The sequence below is a fragment of the Scyliorhinus torazame genome, chromosome 3, assembly GCF_047496885.1.
Source record: "Scyliorhinus torazame isolate Kashiwa2021f chromosome 3, sScyTor2.1, whole genome shotgun sequence".
Classification (NCBI taxonomy): Eukaryota; Metazoa; Chordata; class Chondrichthyes; order Carcharhiniformes; family Scyliorhinidae; genus Scyliorhinus; species Scyliorhinus torazame.
In genome coordinates, this window is record NC_092709.1 from 303,050,410 (window position 1) to 303,064,787 (window position 14,378).

At 44.7% G+C, this 14,378-nt stretch overlaps 1 protein-coding gene across 2 annotated transcripts in view; it reads left to right on the forward strand.

Moving 5' to 3' along the window:
• Positions 1 to 14,378, forward strand: part of st8sia5 (ST8 alpha-N-acetyl-neuraminide alpha-2,8-sialyltransferase 5) — a 132,670-nt gene that overhangs the window by 65,624 nt on the left and 52,668 nt on the right. For both annotated transcript variants that reach the window (XM_072497472.1, XM_072497473.1), the window contains one exon: positions 9,437 to 9,529. In XM_072497472.1, the coding sequence (XP_072353573.1) occupies positions 9,437 to 9,529 (93 nt within the window). The remainder of the gene's footprint in view (positions 1 to 9,436; positions 9,530 to 14,378) is intronic.

Here is a 14,378-nt window from a genome sequence, read left to right on the forward strand (position 1 = left end):
CATTGACTCCATGCCTTCTATAATATAATAATAATCTTTAATTGTCACAAGTAGGCTTATATTGCAATGGTTACTGTGAAAAGCATCTAATCGCCACATTCCGGCGCCTGTTCGGGTACACGGAGGAGAATTCAGAATGTCCAAATTACCTAATAGCACGTCTTTTGGGACCAGTGGGAGGAAACGGGAGCACCCGGAGGAAACCCATGCAGAGATGGGGTGGGATTCTCCGGGATTCGGTGCGATGGCCCGATGCCGGCGCCAAAAACGGCACGAAACACTCCAGCGTCGGGCCCCCCGGAATTTTGCGAATTCTCCGGCTGGGAATGGGCTAGCAGCGGCGTGGCGCCATTCGCAATGGCGTCACCCATCACAGACGCGCGCGCCGTCATTGACGCAGCGCGGCATTGCAGCACAAAAGACCCCCGCCAAAATGGCCGCCCGCCGCGCATCGCAAGGTTCCAGGAGCGGGACATCGAGGCGCTCCTGGACGCAGTGGAGCAGAGCAGGGAGGTCCTGTACCCCGGACACGGCCGCAGGGTCGCACCACACCTCAGTCGGCGGCTGTGGAGGGAGGTGGCAGAGGCCGTCAGCGCCGTGGCCGTAACAGCCAGGACAGGCATCCAGTGCCCCAAGAAGGTCAATGACCCTGTCAGGGCAGCCAGGGTGAGTACCCCCCCCATACCCGATGGGCGGTACAGCCCTAGGTGAAACCGACATGGCTGCACCCACCCATGCAGACTGCCCCATATCCTCCCTTCCTCCATATCCCCCCTTTCCCCATCCCCCCTTCCCCCATATCCCCCCTTCTCCCATATCCCGACTTCCTCCCATCCCTCCTTCCCCATAACCCCCTTCCCCATATCCCCCCTTTCCCCATATTCCCCCTTCTCCCATATCCCCCCTTTCCCCCATCCCCATATCCCCCCTTCCCCCATATACCCCCTTTCCGCATATCCCCCTTCCCCCATATCCCCCCATCCCCCATATCCCCCTACCCCCAGGGCGGCCACGAGCCAGGGACAGACCCGCAGCACCAGGCAAACGCCACCCCCAGCACGTGCCCGAGTGCCCCTGAGCCAGGGACAGACCCGGAGCACCAGGCGGACGCCGCCCCCATCTAGTGCGAGTGTGGCGACGTCGGCGGGCCACACCCAGCAACGAGGGGGGGCAGCCACAGCAACAGGCCCCCGTTGCAGTCGACCCAGGACACTGCGCATGGGACACAAGCACCCAGGAGACCCACATACAGGACACACCCACCCAGGACACACCCACCCAGGACACACCCACCCAAGACACACCCACCCAGGACACACCCACCCAGGACACACCCACCCAGGACACCGACACCCAGGACACTGACGCCGAGGACACTGACGCACACGACACCCACACACAGGGGACGGATGGGCAGGAATCACCACTCCAGGGGACCCCGGACTTCGGGTCGGATATGGAGCACGCCATTACGCCATTGCTATTTCCTACACCCTCCACCATCGCAGAGACACTCACCTCGGTTGGGCACTTTAGCGATGAGGCATCTGGGACACTAACTGGTGCGCACAACACAACCGTCCCGGTGCAGCAGGTGGAGGCAGGAGCAGCCGAGGGGCCGGGCGGTCGGAGGGCAGCCCGGCGCAAGCAACCATCTGCCGCCCAGACGGGTCCCGGGTTCCTGGACTTGCCACACCCACCCATAGACCCGATGCAGTCACGGACCAACGTACTATCGAAGGGGGTGACGGCCGACTTGCGGCAGCTGCAGATGCAGGTGGAGGAGTCCATCCGCGTCCAAGAGCAGGGAGTGGTGCCGGTCATTCGTGCCACCTAGGCCGAAACCGCACGGGTGGCGTCCGCAGTGAAGGCAATGGGTGCGATGGTGTCAGACATGGGGAGCAGTATACAAGGCCTGGGGCGTTCCGTGCGGGCACGTCCGTGGCCCAAGACATGGCTGCCCTCTCACAGGCAGCCATGAGCCAGAGCCAGCAGCAGATCGCAGAGGCGCTCAGCGCTGTGGCCCAGTCTCAGCAGGCCATGGGCCAGTCTCAGCAGGCCATAGCGGAGGGCATCGGCGCCATTGCCCAGGTCCCCCCCTCCCCCTCTCCCTGTCCCCCCCTCCCCACCTCCCCCTCCCCCTCCCCTCTTTCCCCCCCCCCCAGCTTACAGGATCTTCATTCTGGTGGAAAGGGGACCCATTTTACTTTCTAAGGCAATCACTATTGTGACAGCAGCAACTTTGAAATGACATGATTGAATTTGTTTTTTCAAACTTCTGCCAGCGCAGTCGGCCCTCCAGCTCCCTGCTGAGGCCAGCCCTCTGGTAATGCCAGTTATTTCCTGGGGATCCATCCATATTTTGGAAATTCTTTGGCCCTGGGATTTGGACGCTGTCTGTGGGGGTGGAAATTGAAGCCCACCCTAGAACCGTTCCCAAAGGCCTTCCCTTTAGAAGCTTATGTCTGTTTGTACTCAACATATTCATTAATATGATTCAGGAAGTACCAGAGACATGTCGTGCAGTGGAGGCTGTTTTGATCGGAGTATCTCTTTTCAAAGAACATTTGTTTCAAAACTATATCGCATAACATTCAAAGGAGACAGATAAACTGGAAAAGTTTTGTCACAATAACAGACAGAAAGAACCTAGGTTAACACTCCTGGCACTCCAGGTATACATTACTGGACTGTCAACTGAAATCCTATGTAGAGTTCAAACCCACAGTCAAGTGTGCCAATAACCGAGACAGGCTGCAGTTAATTTAGAAAACATTGATGTCCATTAAAGGCTTCAATGCGTCGTTGGATTAAATATGCTTTACGATTATTTTTTTAATCTGCAATTTAACTGTGTTACAAAGGGAGCATTCAATCTTGCTCTGAATCTGCTTGTACCCTCTTTGTCCTCAATGCTGGAACTTCCTCTCTCTCTTCTGTGAGCCATCTATCTCTGTGACACCTGATTAGGCAGCATGAGCCAGATGGCTTCCACTGAGGCTGCAAACACACAGAAATTGGAGCCAGTATACTGTTGTTCAAACATATGGAACAGCTGCTTATTTTGAGGACACTAGAGGGTCATACAGACTCAACATTATTATTGCTTCCCCAGTGAATTAAGTAAGTGTATTAGTCAAAGTGTAACTGAACAGTAAAGACTTTGGGAGATTCTAAATTCAGCTCTGATCCTACCCAGTGAGCATGCTATGATTGATCCCCATACCTCGAGGCTACAGAACTCAGCTCAGGTTCAAACAGGACTTCAGGCTTGCTACAGGGTAGTTGTATACTCAGGAGCAGGGTGTGGAGGATATCAGTGGCTCAGGTGATCAGCAAGTATTTATCTTGGATGGGGTGAAGCCGTGACAGAAGGCCTCTGAGTAAAGTGGGGTTGGTGGGCTGAATGGCCTCATTTCATTCAAAGCATTCTGATGTACTTATTGATTTGCCACCGTTGTGACTTTACTTTATGGCTGGAAAATTCAGGATTTCTTTTAAAATTCTAATATTTCAACACAGAACTAATATGCAATCATTAATTGAAAGTAAATAACAACTTGTTATTATAATTAAACAAAATTGATTCCATTAATTGTCTCTTTACGTACTGTACATTCAGCCTGACACGTCTACTTCTGTCCCACGTGAGCTTCCGCTAAACATTCTTGCGACATAAACTTCTATTATTTCCCCTTTCATATTTACATAGCTTCTCCTTAAATATATCCATGCTGTATTTTTAAAATGAAGCCAACCTGCCCCAGCCCAAGCCTCAGGCTAGTGCTTCTCTAATGTGTCACGTCTCCATGTCAGGCATGCCAGAGGCCTTTCTGAGAATTATTGTCAGCAATGAAACCAAAACCTACAGGAAAGACCTGTCATCAAGCTTAATGTTTTGAGGCCCGACCAAAACATCAGGAAAGGTCTAAGAAGAGTATCTTCCCTTCTCATGACCTTGTAAGATGATTACATGCGCAGGAAGGTGTCCAGTTACTCTGATTCTCCAATGTTTCTATATATGTCAGCTGTGGCTCAATTGATAGTGCTCTAGCTTCTAAACCAGAAGTCTGCACATTCTCCCCTTGTCTGTGTGGGTTTCCTCTGGGTGCTCCGGTTTCCTCCCGAAAGACGTGCTGTTAGGTGAATTGGACAAACTGAATTTCCCCTCTGTGTACCCGAAGAAGTGCCGGAGTGTGGCGACGAGGGGATTTTTCACAGTAACTTCATTGCAGTGTTAATGTAAGCTTACTTGTGACACTAATAAAGATTATTATTATTCGTACTCCAGTCCTGTCCTGAAGGAGTGTAGCATTGTCTGAGGTGTCATCTTTTGGATGAGATATTAAACAGACCCTGCCTGCCCTCTCAGTTATTGAGGGAGTTTGTTGTGTGCAAACTGGCTGTCGAATTGTCCAACAATAATATATTTCAAAAAGTGCTTCATTGGCTGTAAAGCTATTGAGGTCATCCTGTGATCATGAAAGGCACTATATAATTGCAAGTCTTTCTTTCTTCAGAGTAGAATGCTTAGGAAGATGAACCATTGATTTTCTTTTTAAACAAAATTATTTAAAGTCTTTCGGGAGACAAGAATAAGTTATAGGCGATCTGTGCAAGGAATAAAATTAATGAACCAATTGATAATTCCTTATTTGCTGATTTTTGATCTTGTTATGAATACTTTGCTGTCACACTATTTCTAAACAGGAAGTAGTTGAGGCCAAAACTTTTGTTTTCAAGAAGCAGTTAGATATAGCACCTAAGGCAAAGGTGATCAAAGGATATGGGGGGAAAGCGGGATTAGGCTATTGAATTGGATGATCAGCCATGATCATAGTGAATGGCGGAGCAGGCTTGAAGGACTGAATGGTCTCCTCCTGCTCCTATTTTGAATGTTTCTACACCATAGATAATCTTGTAGCTAAACCAAGACAAGTAAAGATTTCATTGGAGACTGACAAATCTAAATGCCTGGCATAGTTAGGATTCAGATTCTCAGGGTCTAATGTTTGCTACTTATTATTATTACTGAGTTGGGACCCATCTTAATCGGGTTTTGGTTTAGACCCAATTTTTGCTCAGGGGATAGACTCTGACCTGGAAGCAGATTGTAGGTGGCCACAGGGTGCAGGCATGTGCCAAGGTGGGTGGTTAGAAGGCCCACTCCAATTCTTTGCGACTTTGTCCCAATTGTTTCAGAATGTTAGAAAAACAAAAGTTTTAAGGGATTTATATTTGTATTAGCAAACATTAGAAATAGGTTATAGTTTTAAGTGGATTTAATTTAATGTTTCTGTGCTTGGGACAATAAAACCCATAGTTAGATTCATGTTGGACAAAGGTTTTTGTATGTGTGGAGGCTCGTTTCAATTCCATTGTGCTTAGAGAGGGTTACAGTGTGAAGAATAAATAGAACAAGCAGGTGTTGCTTAGCAACTGGAGGCCCTTGTAAGGATAAAAAAAAGTTACATTTTAGTTTTCGCTGAATATGTGGGCAGTTAGAGATAGGGGAATGAACAGTTTTCAATTCTGCCAGAAGAAAAACTGGACAGGGCGGGAGCTGCAAAGAGGCAGGCTTCCTAAAGGACAAGTTATAGTCCAGATAACCAGGGAATTGGGACAAAAAGAAAACCGACGAGGGTTAAGTGAACAGAAACCAAGATATTGTTCAGACAAATTCAAGGAAGACTAAACAAAGTGTTTGAGTTAAAGAGACAATTAAAGTAACCAGATTTAGAATCATAGAATTTTCAGTGCAGAAGGAGGCCATTCGGTCCATCAAGTCTGCACCGGCCCTTGGAAAGAGCACCATACTCAAGCTCACACCTCCACATATCCCCGCAACCCAGTAACCCAACCGAACCATTTTGGACACTAAGGGCAATTTAGCATGGCCAATCCACCTAACCTGCACATCTTTGGACTGTGGGAGGAAACCGGAGCACGCAGAGGAAACACACACAGACAAGGAGAGAACATGCAAACTCCGCACAGACAGTAACTCAAGCCAGGAATCGAACCTGGGATCCTGGAGCTGTGAAGCAACTGTGCTAACCACTGTGCTACCGTGTTGCCCGTTTAAAGTGGGACAGCAGCATTCAAAAGTAAATTAAATGTTTGATGCCATTTTAATACAGTCTGGCAATCCAGATTTAAAGCAATTGTGAACAGTTTGCACAGCAGTCAAGACAAAGCACTCGTAAAGTGGTTGGTGCAAAATCCTGGACTGGATTTCCTGTGAAAAGCGGAGTGGAAGCTTTGTTTGAAATGTCATTTGGAATACCTGGTCTGGATTTCGCAATGCTAACCACGAAAGCAAAGCATAATTATGAGAGAAGATTTTGAAGCGTGTTTTTGGGAGTGGAGGTTGGGAACTCTCACATGACAATAATCTGGGGGGATTCTGAGGAGACATCCTCAAACATTCACTTGGGATTCAGAGTGGAGAGTGTATTTGCTGCAGTCACCTTGTGTGCTTAAAAGGGACTTTGTGTGAATAAGATTATTTTAGATTAAACTGTACTTTGTAATCTGTGCTACTCTTAAAACATGTGTGTAATTGTTAAGCTAAGGGGGGAGTAATTGTATCGTAATCCAATTTCTTGCTGTTAAAACTAGTTAACGGTCCAATGACTCTGTTCCTCCACATTTTGTTAAAAAAAAAGTTATGGTCTTATGAGTTATCGTTCCATTCTGGGATCTTCCCATGGAGTGAGAACATCAACTGGGATCATAACAAGAAGCTGTTAGGTCCTTTAGCCTTGAGCCCTCATACCCCATAACTAGTCACCATGCCTCCTCCATCCCAAGTCATGTCACCCACTCACCCACTTTCCGTACCCCTTCATATCGTCCATTCAATCTAATTTCCCAATGCTACCTCCAGACCTTAGGAGCCATGTGGAGATGAAAAAGAATAAACATCTCATAATCTAATATGTTTCTAACTCATACACACTTTTGATAGTGAAAAATTTCCTACTCAAGAAACCCTTTCGAAGCTTTTAAGTCTCAAGTGGTTAATATATTCTAAAAATAGACACACCTCTATTCAGACCAGGCGAATAATTTTCTAAGTAAAAAAGGTTGCTGATTCTGTTGGCAGAGGTTCAGTTCATCATCTATTGATCCAGGGTGTTTAGCCTTTTTGCTTCTTTGGTTCTTTTCCCAGTTATAAAAATGCCACAGATCCCATGTAACACAAAATAACTTATTTAAAGATTAATTCCTATCTTCTGGCAAAAGCCAGCAGAAAAGTTACACACAGTAAAAACCCACAACAGGAAACCTTGTGAATTGCTGGAGCTCCATGATCACTTCCCAATCTTAAAAAAATAGGTCAACTTTCACGGCTGCCCACATTTTGCAGTGAGTATCCCACAAAACAGTCACCAAACCCCATTGACCCAAACCCCACTTCTCAGGTTTAAACATGGCCACAAGAGCAGCACGGTGATGCAGTGATTAGCACTGACGCCTCACGGCGCTGCGGACCTGGGTTTGATCCCAGCCCTGGGTCACTGTCCATGTGGAGTTTGCCATTCTCCCTGTATCTGCATGGGTCTCACAACCCAAAAAGATGTGCAAGGTATGTGAATTGTTCACGCTAAATTGTCCCTTAATTGGAAAAAATATAATTGGGTACTCTCAATTTATTTAGAAAAAGATGGGCTCAGGCCAGCCTGTGCCACATGGACTGCCAGCCAAAAGAAAACACTACCAAACGTCACTATTGGATCTGAAGGAGGAGAGGAGCAGTGTTTCCACTTCTCCAACATCAGTGGTGGCTGTACCACATTGATCCAACCTTGCACTGTGCACTGAGTTAGACTCTCATTTTATTGGAGCTGGGTAAAGAAATAAAAGTCGATTTCAAGGTCTCATTACGATTAATAAATAAGGTGCCACTAGCATTGGTAGTGATCAGCCTAGCTGGCAGAATGGGATTTTAAAAAAATGATTTTATCCTTGAAGGATGCTGATTTGGCGAACTCCTTGAAAACATTGCAGAGACCTTGTAGAGAACCCCTGTGGCACAGGACAGGATGTGTCACACTTCAAGTCTCAATTAATGTTAGGTTGCTGGGAGATTTGCAGGAAGGATCGATATGACTCACTGGTCTTTAGAGCTGAGGCAGGAGACAGTGGGTAGATTTTAACTTGGGATGTGAAGTAGGCAAGCTATGGGTACAATACTTGCAAATTCTTGCAATGGGTGACTTGGTCTGAATGAAGGGCCGGGCCTCGTTATCTTGCCATCCTTGAGCAACATGCTGTGACTGGGCATTCCTTGAAGCCGGCACAATGCTGTATTGTTTGGAGGTTGACCTGGCAGGCAAGCAGGTTGGTCAGGGGAGGGGGAACTCCAGTTGGCAGTGGCCCACCTTGTTCTGTGGAGACGTCTGAATAATTGTATATGCATTATAGGGATGAAAAGAGCTAAGAAATCAGCGGCAAAGGAGGGAGAGGATAGTGCTGAAATAATGAGGACAGTATATGAAAGTGAAAATTAAATTAACCTTCTCTGAGATTCAGTTCTTCTTTGAAAATGGTCTGTTAATTTTTTTAAAGTATAACCTTGGTGTCTCACCCTATACATTATTCAAACCGAATCGAACATGATGTGATTAGTTTTAAACCCTTTCCAATATGGTGTATACCTGGGCAACATAATCTCTGTGAGAGGCATCCACTGGTTACTTAGCTATTGAGATTAGTCTATCTCTCTGAGGGGACAGTAAGAAGTCTTACAACACCAGGTTAAAGTCCAACAGGTTTGTTTTGAATCACGAGCTTTCACAGCCTGGCCTGGGCTTGCAAAATCCTAGCAACTGTCCTGGTTGAGACAATTCACACCTCTTTAATCCGTGATTATCCCTCTCCATCTGGACCTGTAAAGACTTAATTACCTGCAAAGACTCGCATGCAAACTCGCAACTTGCATCATTGACTTTGTCCATATATGTGGTTGTGGAATCCACCTTTTCACTCACCTGAGGAAGGAGCTGTGCTCCGAAAGCTAGTGATTCGAAACAAACCTGTTGGACTTTAACCTGGTGTTGTAAGACTTCTTACTATGCTCACCCCGGTCCAATGCCGGCAACTCCACTTCATCAGGCACCTGGTTTGAACCAACATTTCTCTGCAGAAGCTCAGCTCTTGAAGGTTGGAAACTTGCCACTTGGGGAGTTCCATTGGCAAACCCTGCTGTCCCACTCCAGCAGGACGGTATGTTGGAGCTCTAGCACAATGTGCAATTGTGCCATCTCTCTTGTCGCACAGATTCCTTGCTCATCTTAAGTATTATGCAGAGCAGTAAACTGTTCAAAATCACTTGTCCAAGGATTTGTGGAGAAGTGGATTGTACTGCTTGCATTGATGAAACTGCGTTGTATGAATTTGTTTTTTAAAATGCCAATTTTATTTGCTGCAGATACTTTGAGTTGCGTGAAGGCCCATTCGTGTACAACTCCTCAACATGCCGGAAACTACGAAATGAGATCACGGAGGTGAAGATACTTTCCATGTAAGTCATTGTAACTTCAAAGGCAGAGGCTCTATATAGAATTGCGCAGGATATACAGGATAGAAACAGGCCATTTGGCACATCCAGTCTATGCGAGCAATTACGCTCCACTGGGGCCTCCTAGTTTTCCTCATCTAAATCTACTATTGTAACTCTGCTCCCTTCTCCCTCATATGTTTGTCTAACTTCCCTCAAATGCCTGTCTTTTATTCACTTCACCACTCCCTATGGTAGCAAGTTCCACATTCTTATCTTTCCTTTGGTGAAGAAGCGCCTTCTGAATTTAATATTGGATTTCTTGGTGACTATCATATTGATGGACCCGAATTATGTTCTTCCTTATAAAAGGAAACATCTGAGGGGTGGAAGTCCCATCAGCAGCCAATTCACACTTGTTGGAGTGTTAATTGGCTACAAAGCAGGCAGCATTGGTGGGGGCCAGTTTAGCTCAGTTGGCTGGACAGCTGGTTCATGATGCATGTTTAGGATTGGAGCATGCAGGCAGAGAGTGCAGTGGAAGATATCCAGGCAGGCCAACAGCATGGGTTCAATTCCTGTACCGGCTGAGGTTATTCATGAAGGCTCCGCCTTCTCAACCTCGCCTGAGGGTGTGGTGATCCTCAGGTTAAATCACCACCAGTTAGCTCTCCCCCTCAAAGGGGAAAGCAGCCTACGGTCAACTGGGAATATGTCAACTTTACTTTATTGATGGGGGACTGCTATCCGCCTATTCCTCGGATGGCGGGAAAGGAAACCACACCATCCTAAAAAACCCTGGCCTCGGAGTAAAGAAATTACTCCTCATCCCAATCTTAAATAGTCCGCCCTTATTCTGAGACTTTGTCCCCTAGTCTAGACTCACCAGCCTGTCATGCCCTTTAAGAATTTTATAAATTTCAATATGGTCACTTTTCATTCTTCAAAACTCTGGAGAACATGGGCCCAGTTTCCTCAATATCTCCTCATAACTGAATCCCACTATTTGAGGGACTAGTCTGGTGAATCATTGTTGCATTTGCTTAATGGCAAGTATATCCTTCCTTAGATAAGGAGACAAAAGCAGCACACAAAAGCAGTCTCACCAAGGCTCTATACAATTGCAGCAAGACCTATTCATTCCTGTACTCCAATGCTTTGCGATGAAGGCCAACATACCATTTGCCTTCTAAATTGTTTGCTGCGCCTGCATTCTAACTTTTAGTGAATTGAATGAATTCCTAGGTCCCTTTGGGCATCAACACTTCCCATCCTCCCATCATTTAAGAAATACTATGCCTTTCTGTTTTTTCAAACAAAATGTGAACATCTGTGACCCCAGCACTGCTCCTTGCAGTACCCCACTAGTAACAACCAGCCACACTGAGAATGACCCATTTATTGCAATTCTCTGTTTTCTGTCTGTTGATCAATTCTCAATCCGCACCAGTATATTACCCCCAATCCAATGTACTTTCATTTTGTTTACTAACCTCCTGTATGGGACCTTCATCAATTCTGAAAATCCAAATACACTACACCCACTGGTTCTCCTTTATCTATGCTACAAGTAACATCCTCAAAAAACTCCAACAGGTTTGTCAAACATGATTTCACTTTCATAAATCCATGTTAACTTTGCTCAATCATATTGTTGTTTTCCAAGTATCCAGTTATCACATCCTTTATAATATATTCTAAAGTTTTCCCCACTACTGAGACCAAATTAACAAGTCTGAAGTTTTCAGTTTTCTCTCTCCCTCCCTTCTTAAATAGTGGGGTTATGTTTGCTATAATCTTTTCAGAATCTATAGAATTTGAAAGGTAACCACCAATGCATCTAGTATCTCTCGAGCCATCTCCCTCAACACTCTGGGATGTAGCTCATCTGGTCCAGGGGATTTATCTACTTTCAACCTAATTAATTTTGGATATTACTCTTTATTAATAATAATTTCTTTCAGTTCTTCATTTGCACAAGCCCCTTGGTTCCTGAGTATTTCTGGGAGTTTGCTGTATCTTCCTCCATGAAGGCAGTCACAAAGTAATTGTTTAGTTTCTCCGCCATTTCCCCATTCTCCATTACAAATTCTCCTGCCGCTGCCTGTAATCGACCCATATATTCCGTTTTCAAGTTTTACAGTCTGCCTTTATATTTCTCGCCAGCTTGCAGTTATATTCATTTTCCCCCTTCTTTATCAGTTTCTTGGTCTTTCTTTGCTGGACTTTAAATTGCTCCCACTCTTCGGGCTTACCGCTTCTGGCAATCTTATAAACCACTTACTTTGATCTAATATAATCTTTAATTTTTATTGTTAGCCACAGCCGATTCACCTTTCCTTTCCAGTTTTTTCTGTCTTGGAGGAATGCATATTTATTTTAGACTATTTAATACTTCTTTAAATACTAGCCATTGCCGGTCCGCTGTGAAATTGTTAGTGTATTTTCCCAATCCACTATAGCCAACTCTCTCCTCATACTTCATCATTTTGTTTGTTCAGTTTTGAGACCTTAGTTTCAGAATGAATTGTATCACTTTCAAACTTAATGTAAAATTCTATCATATTATGGTAACTATTTCCTAATGGCTCATTTACAGCAAGGTTATTAATTATCCCTTTCTCATTACATAATATTAAATCTTAAATGTTCTTGTCCCGAGTTCTTTAGTGTACTGCTCCAGACTCCCATCTTGTACACATTCCAGGAATTTATCCTCCACAGCATCAGTGCTAATTAGGTTTACCCAGTTTATATGCAAATTAAAGTTACCCATTATTCTGTATTACCCATGTTACGTACAGCTCTAATTTCCAGATTTATACTGTGCCTAAAATTACTATTGCAGTTTGGTGGCCTGTAAACAACTCCCACGTTTGCTGCCTCTTGCTGTTCCTTAGCTCCACATAAACTGATTCTAAAATCTTGATCCCTTAACAATGCTACCCCACATTCTTTTACCCTCCTCCTATCCTTCGTAAATGATGAATATCCTTGAATATTCAGTTCTGAGTCTTGGTCACACTGTAATATCCATTTGCTTCTATTTGTGCCTTCAATTATAATAATAATCTTCATTAGTGCTACAAGTAGGCTTACATTAACACTGCAATGAAGTTACTGTGAAAATCCCCTAGTTGCCACACTCCGGCATCTGTTCGGGTACACTGAGGGAGAATTCAGAAGGTCCAATTCACTTAACAAGCACGTTGTTCAGGACTTGTGGGAGGAAGCTCCGCGGAGCACCTGGAGGAAACCCATGCAGACATGGGGAAATTAATCTACCCTGTTGCAAATGTTGCATGTATTCAGATAGCATTCCCTTAACGTAATGGGTTTAATATTATTCCACATTCTGTCCTATTTGTTTTGTCTGCCTTCTAATTTCGCATACTACTTTTATTACTTCCTGTTACCAGTTTTGCTTCCCTTCAATCCGAGCCCCCTCTCAGGCTCCCAGTTGCTGCCAATCTAGTTTAAACCCTCCCCAACAGAACCAGCAAATCTCCCTATGAGGATGTTATTCCCAGTCCTAAACATGAATCACAGTGACTCCAGCCACTACTTGAGTTCTGAAACTTGGGAGTTCATGCCGGTGACACTTCCTACAGATGAGTTTGTTTAGGACACACAGTGCATCCAACACTTCCCACATGCCACTGGATGCACATTCCACTCCCCTGAGCTGCTCTACTTTACCTTTACATTACAAACTATTTATTGCAAGTAGAATAACTTAGCAGTTACTCACCAATCAGCTTCTTTCCTTGTACCGAAGTAAACTGGAGACTCAAAAAGGTCTAAAAGAAAGGAGCACCTCCACCCCCTCTTCACCAAATTCCTCGGTCCTAAATGATTGACTCCTTATCCTGTGACTCTACCTCCTTGTTTTAGATTCCCAGACCAGCAGAAACAATTTTTCAGTGACCACCACATCAAGCCTTGCATCTTGTAGGTTTCACTGAGATCGCCTCTCATTCAGCCCAGTTTACTCAACCTCTCATTTTAAGACAATCCCCTCATCTCAGCGAACAATTTAGAGAACTTCTGCTGTACCTCCTCCAATGCAAGTATAACCTTCCTTAAATGTGGAGATCAAAAGTGGTCTCCAAAACCCTGTACAACTGTAGCGAGACTTCCTTCTCCTGTACTTCAATCCCTTTGCAATAAAAGCCAACATGCATTTGCCGTTCTAATTGGTTGTTGCACCTACATGCTATCTTTCTGCATTCCTTCAACACCCAAGTCTCCTAGAACATCGACACTTACTAGTTTCTCATATTTGAAAAATATTCTGTTTTTCTACTCTCATGACCAAAGCGAATAACTGCACATTTCCCTATCATCCCCTATCTGTCATATTTTTGTCCACTCACTTAACCTGTTTATATGATTTTTCAGCCTCTCTGTGTCCTCCCCACAGCTTTCCTTCTCACCTAGCTTGGTATCATCATCAAACTTAGATATATTGCTCACTGTCATTTCACCTGAGTCATTAATATAGATTGTAAATAGCTGAGGCCCCAACACTGATCTTTGCAGCACTCCACTATTCACTGGCTGCCAACTTGAGAAAATCCCTGTTTATGCCCACTTTTATACATTAATCAACCCTGTATCTATGCTAGGATATTACTCCCAACTCCATGAGCCCCTAACTTGGCAATTAGCCTTTTGTGTGACACCTTATTGACTGCCTTTTTGAAATTCAGGTATTTATTGGTTCACCTTTACCTCCCTTTCTGGTTACATCCTTAATAAACTCTAATAAAGTTGTATCAGGATTATAACAAAAGCATGTCTTGTTCTAATTATCAGTTGCTTTTCCAAGTGCAGTGTTTGACTTAATAATAGATTCCCCGTGTCTGTGTGG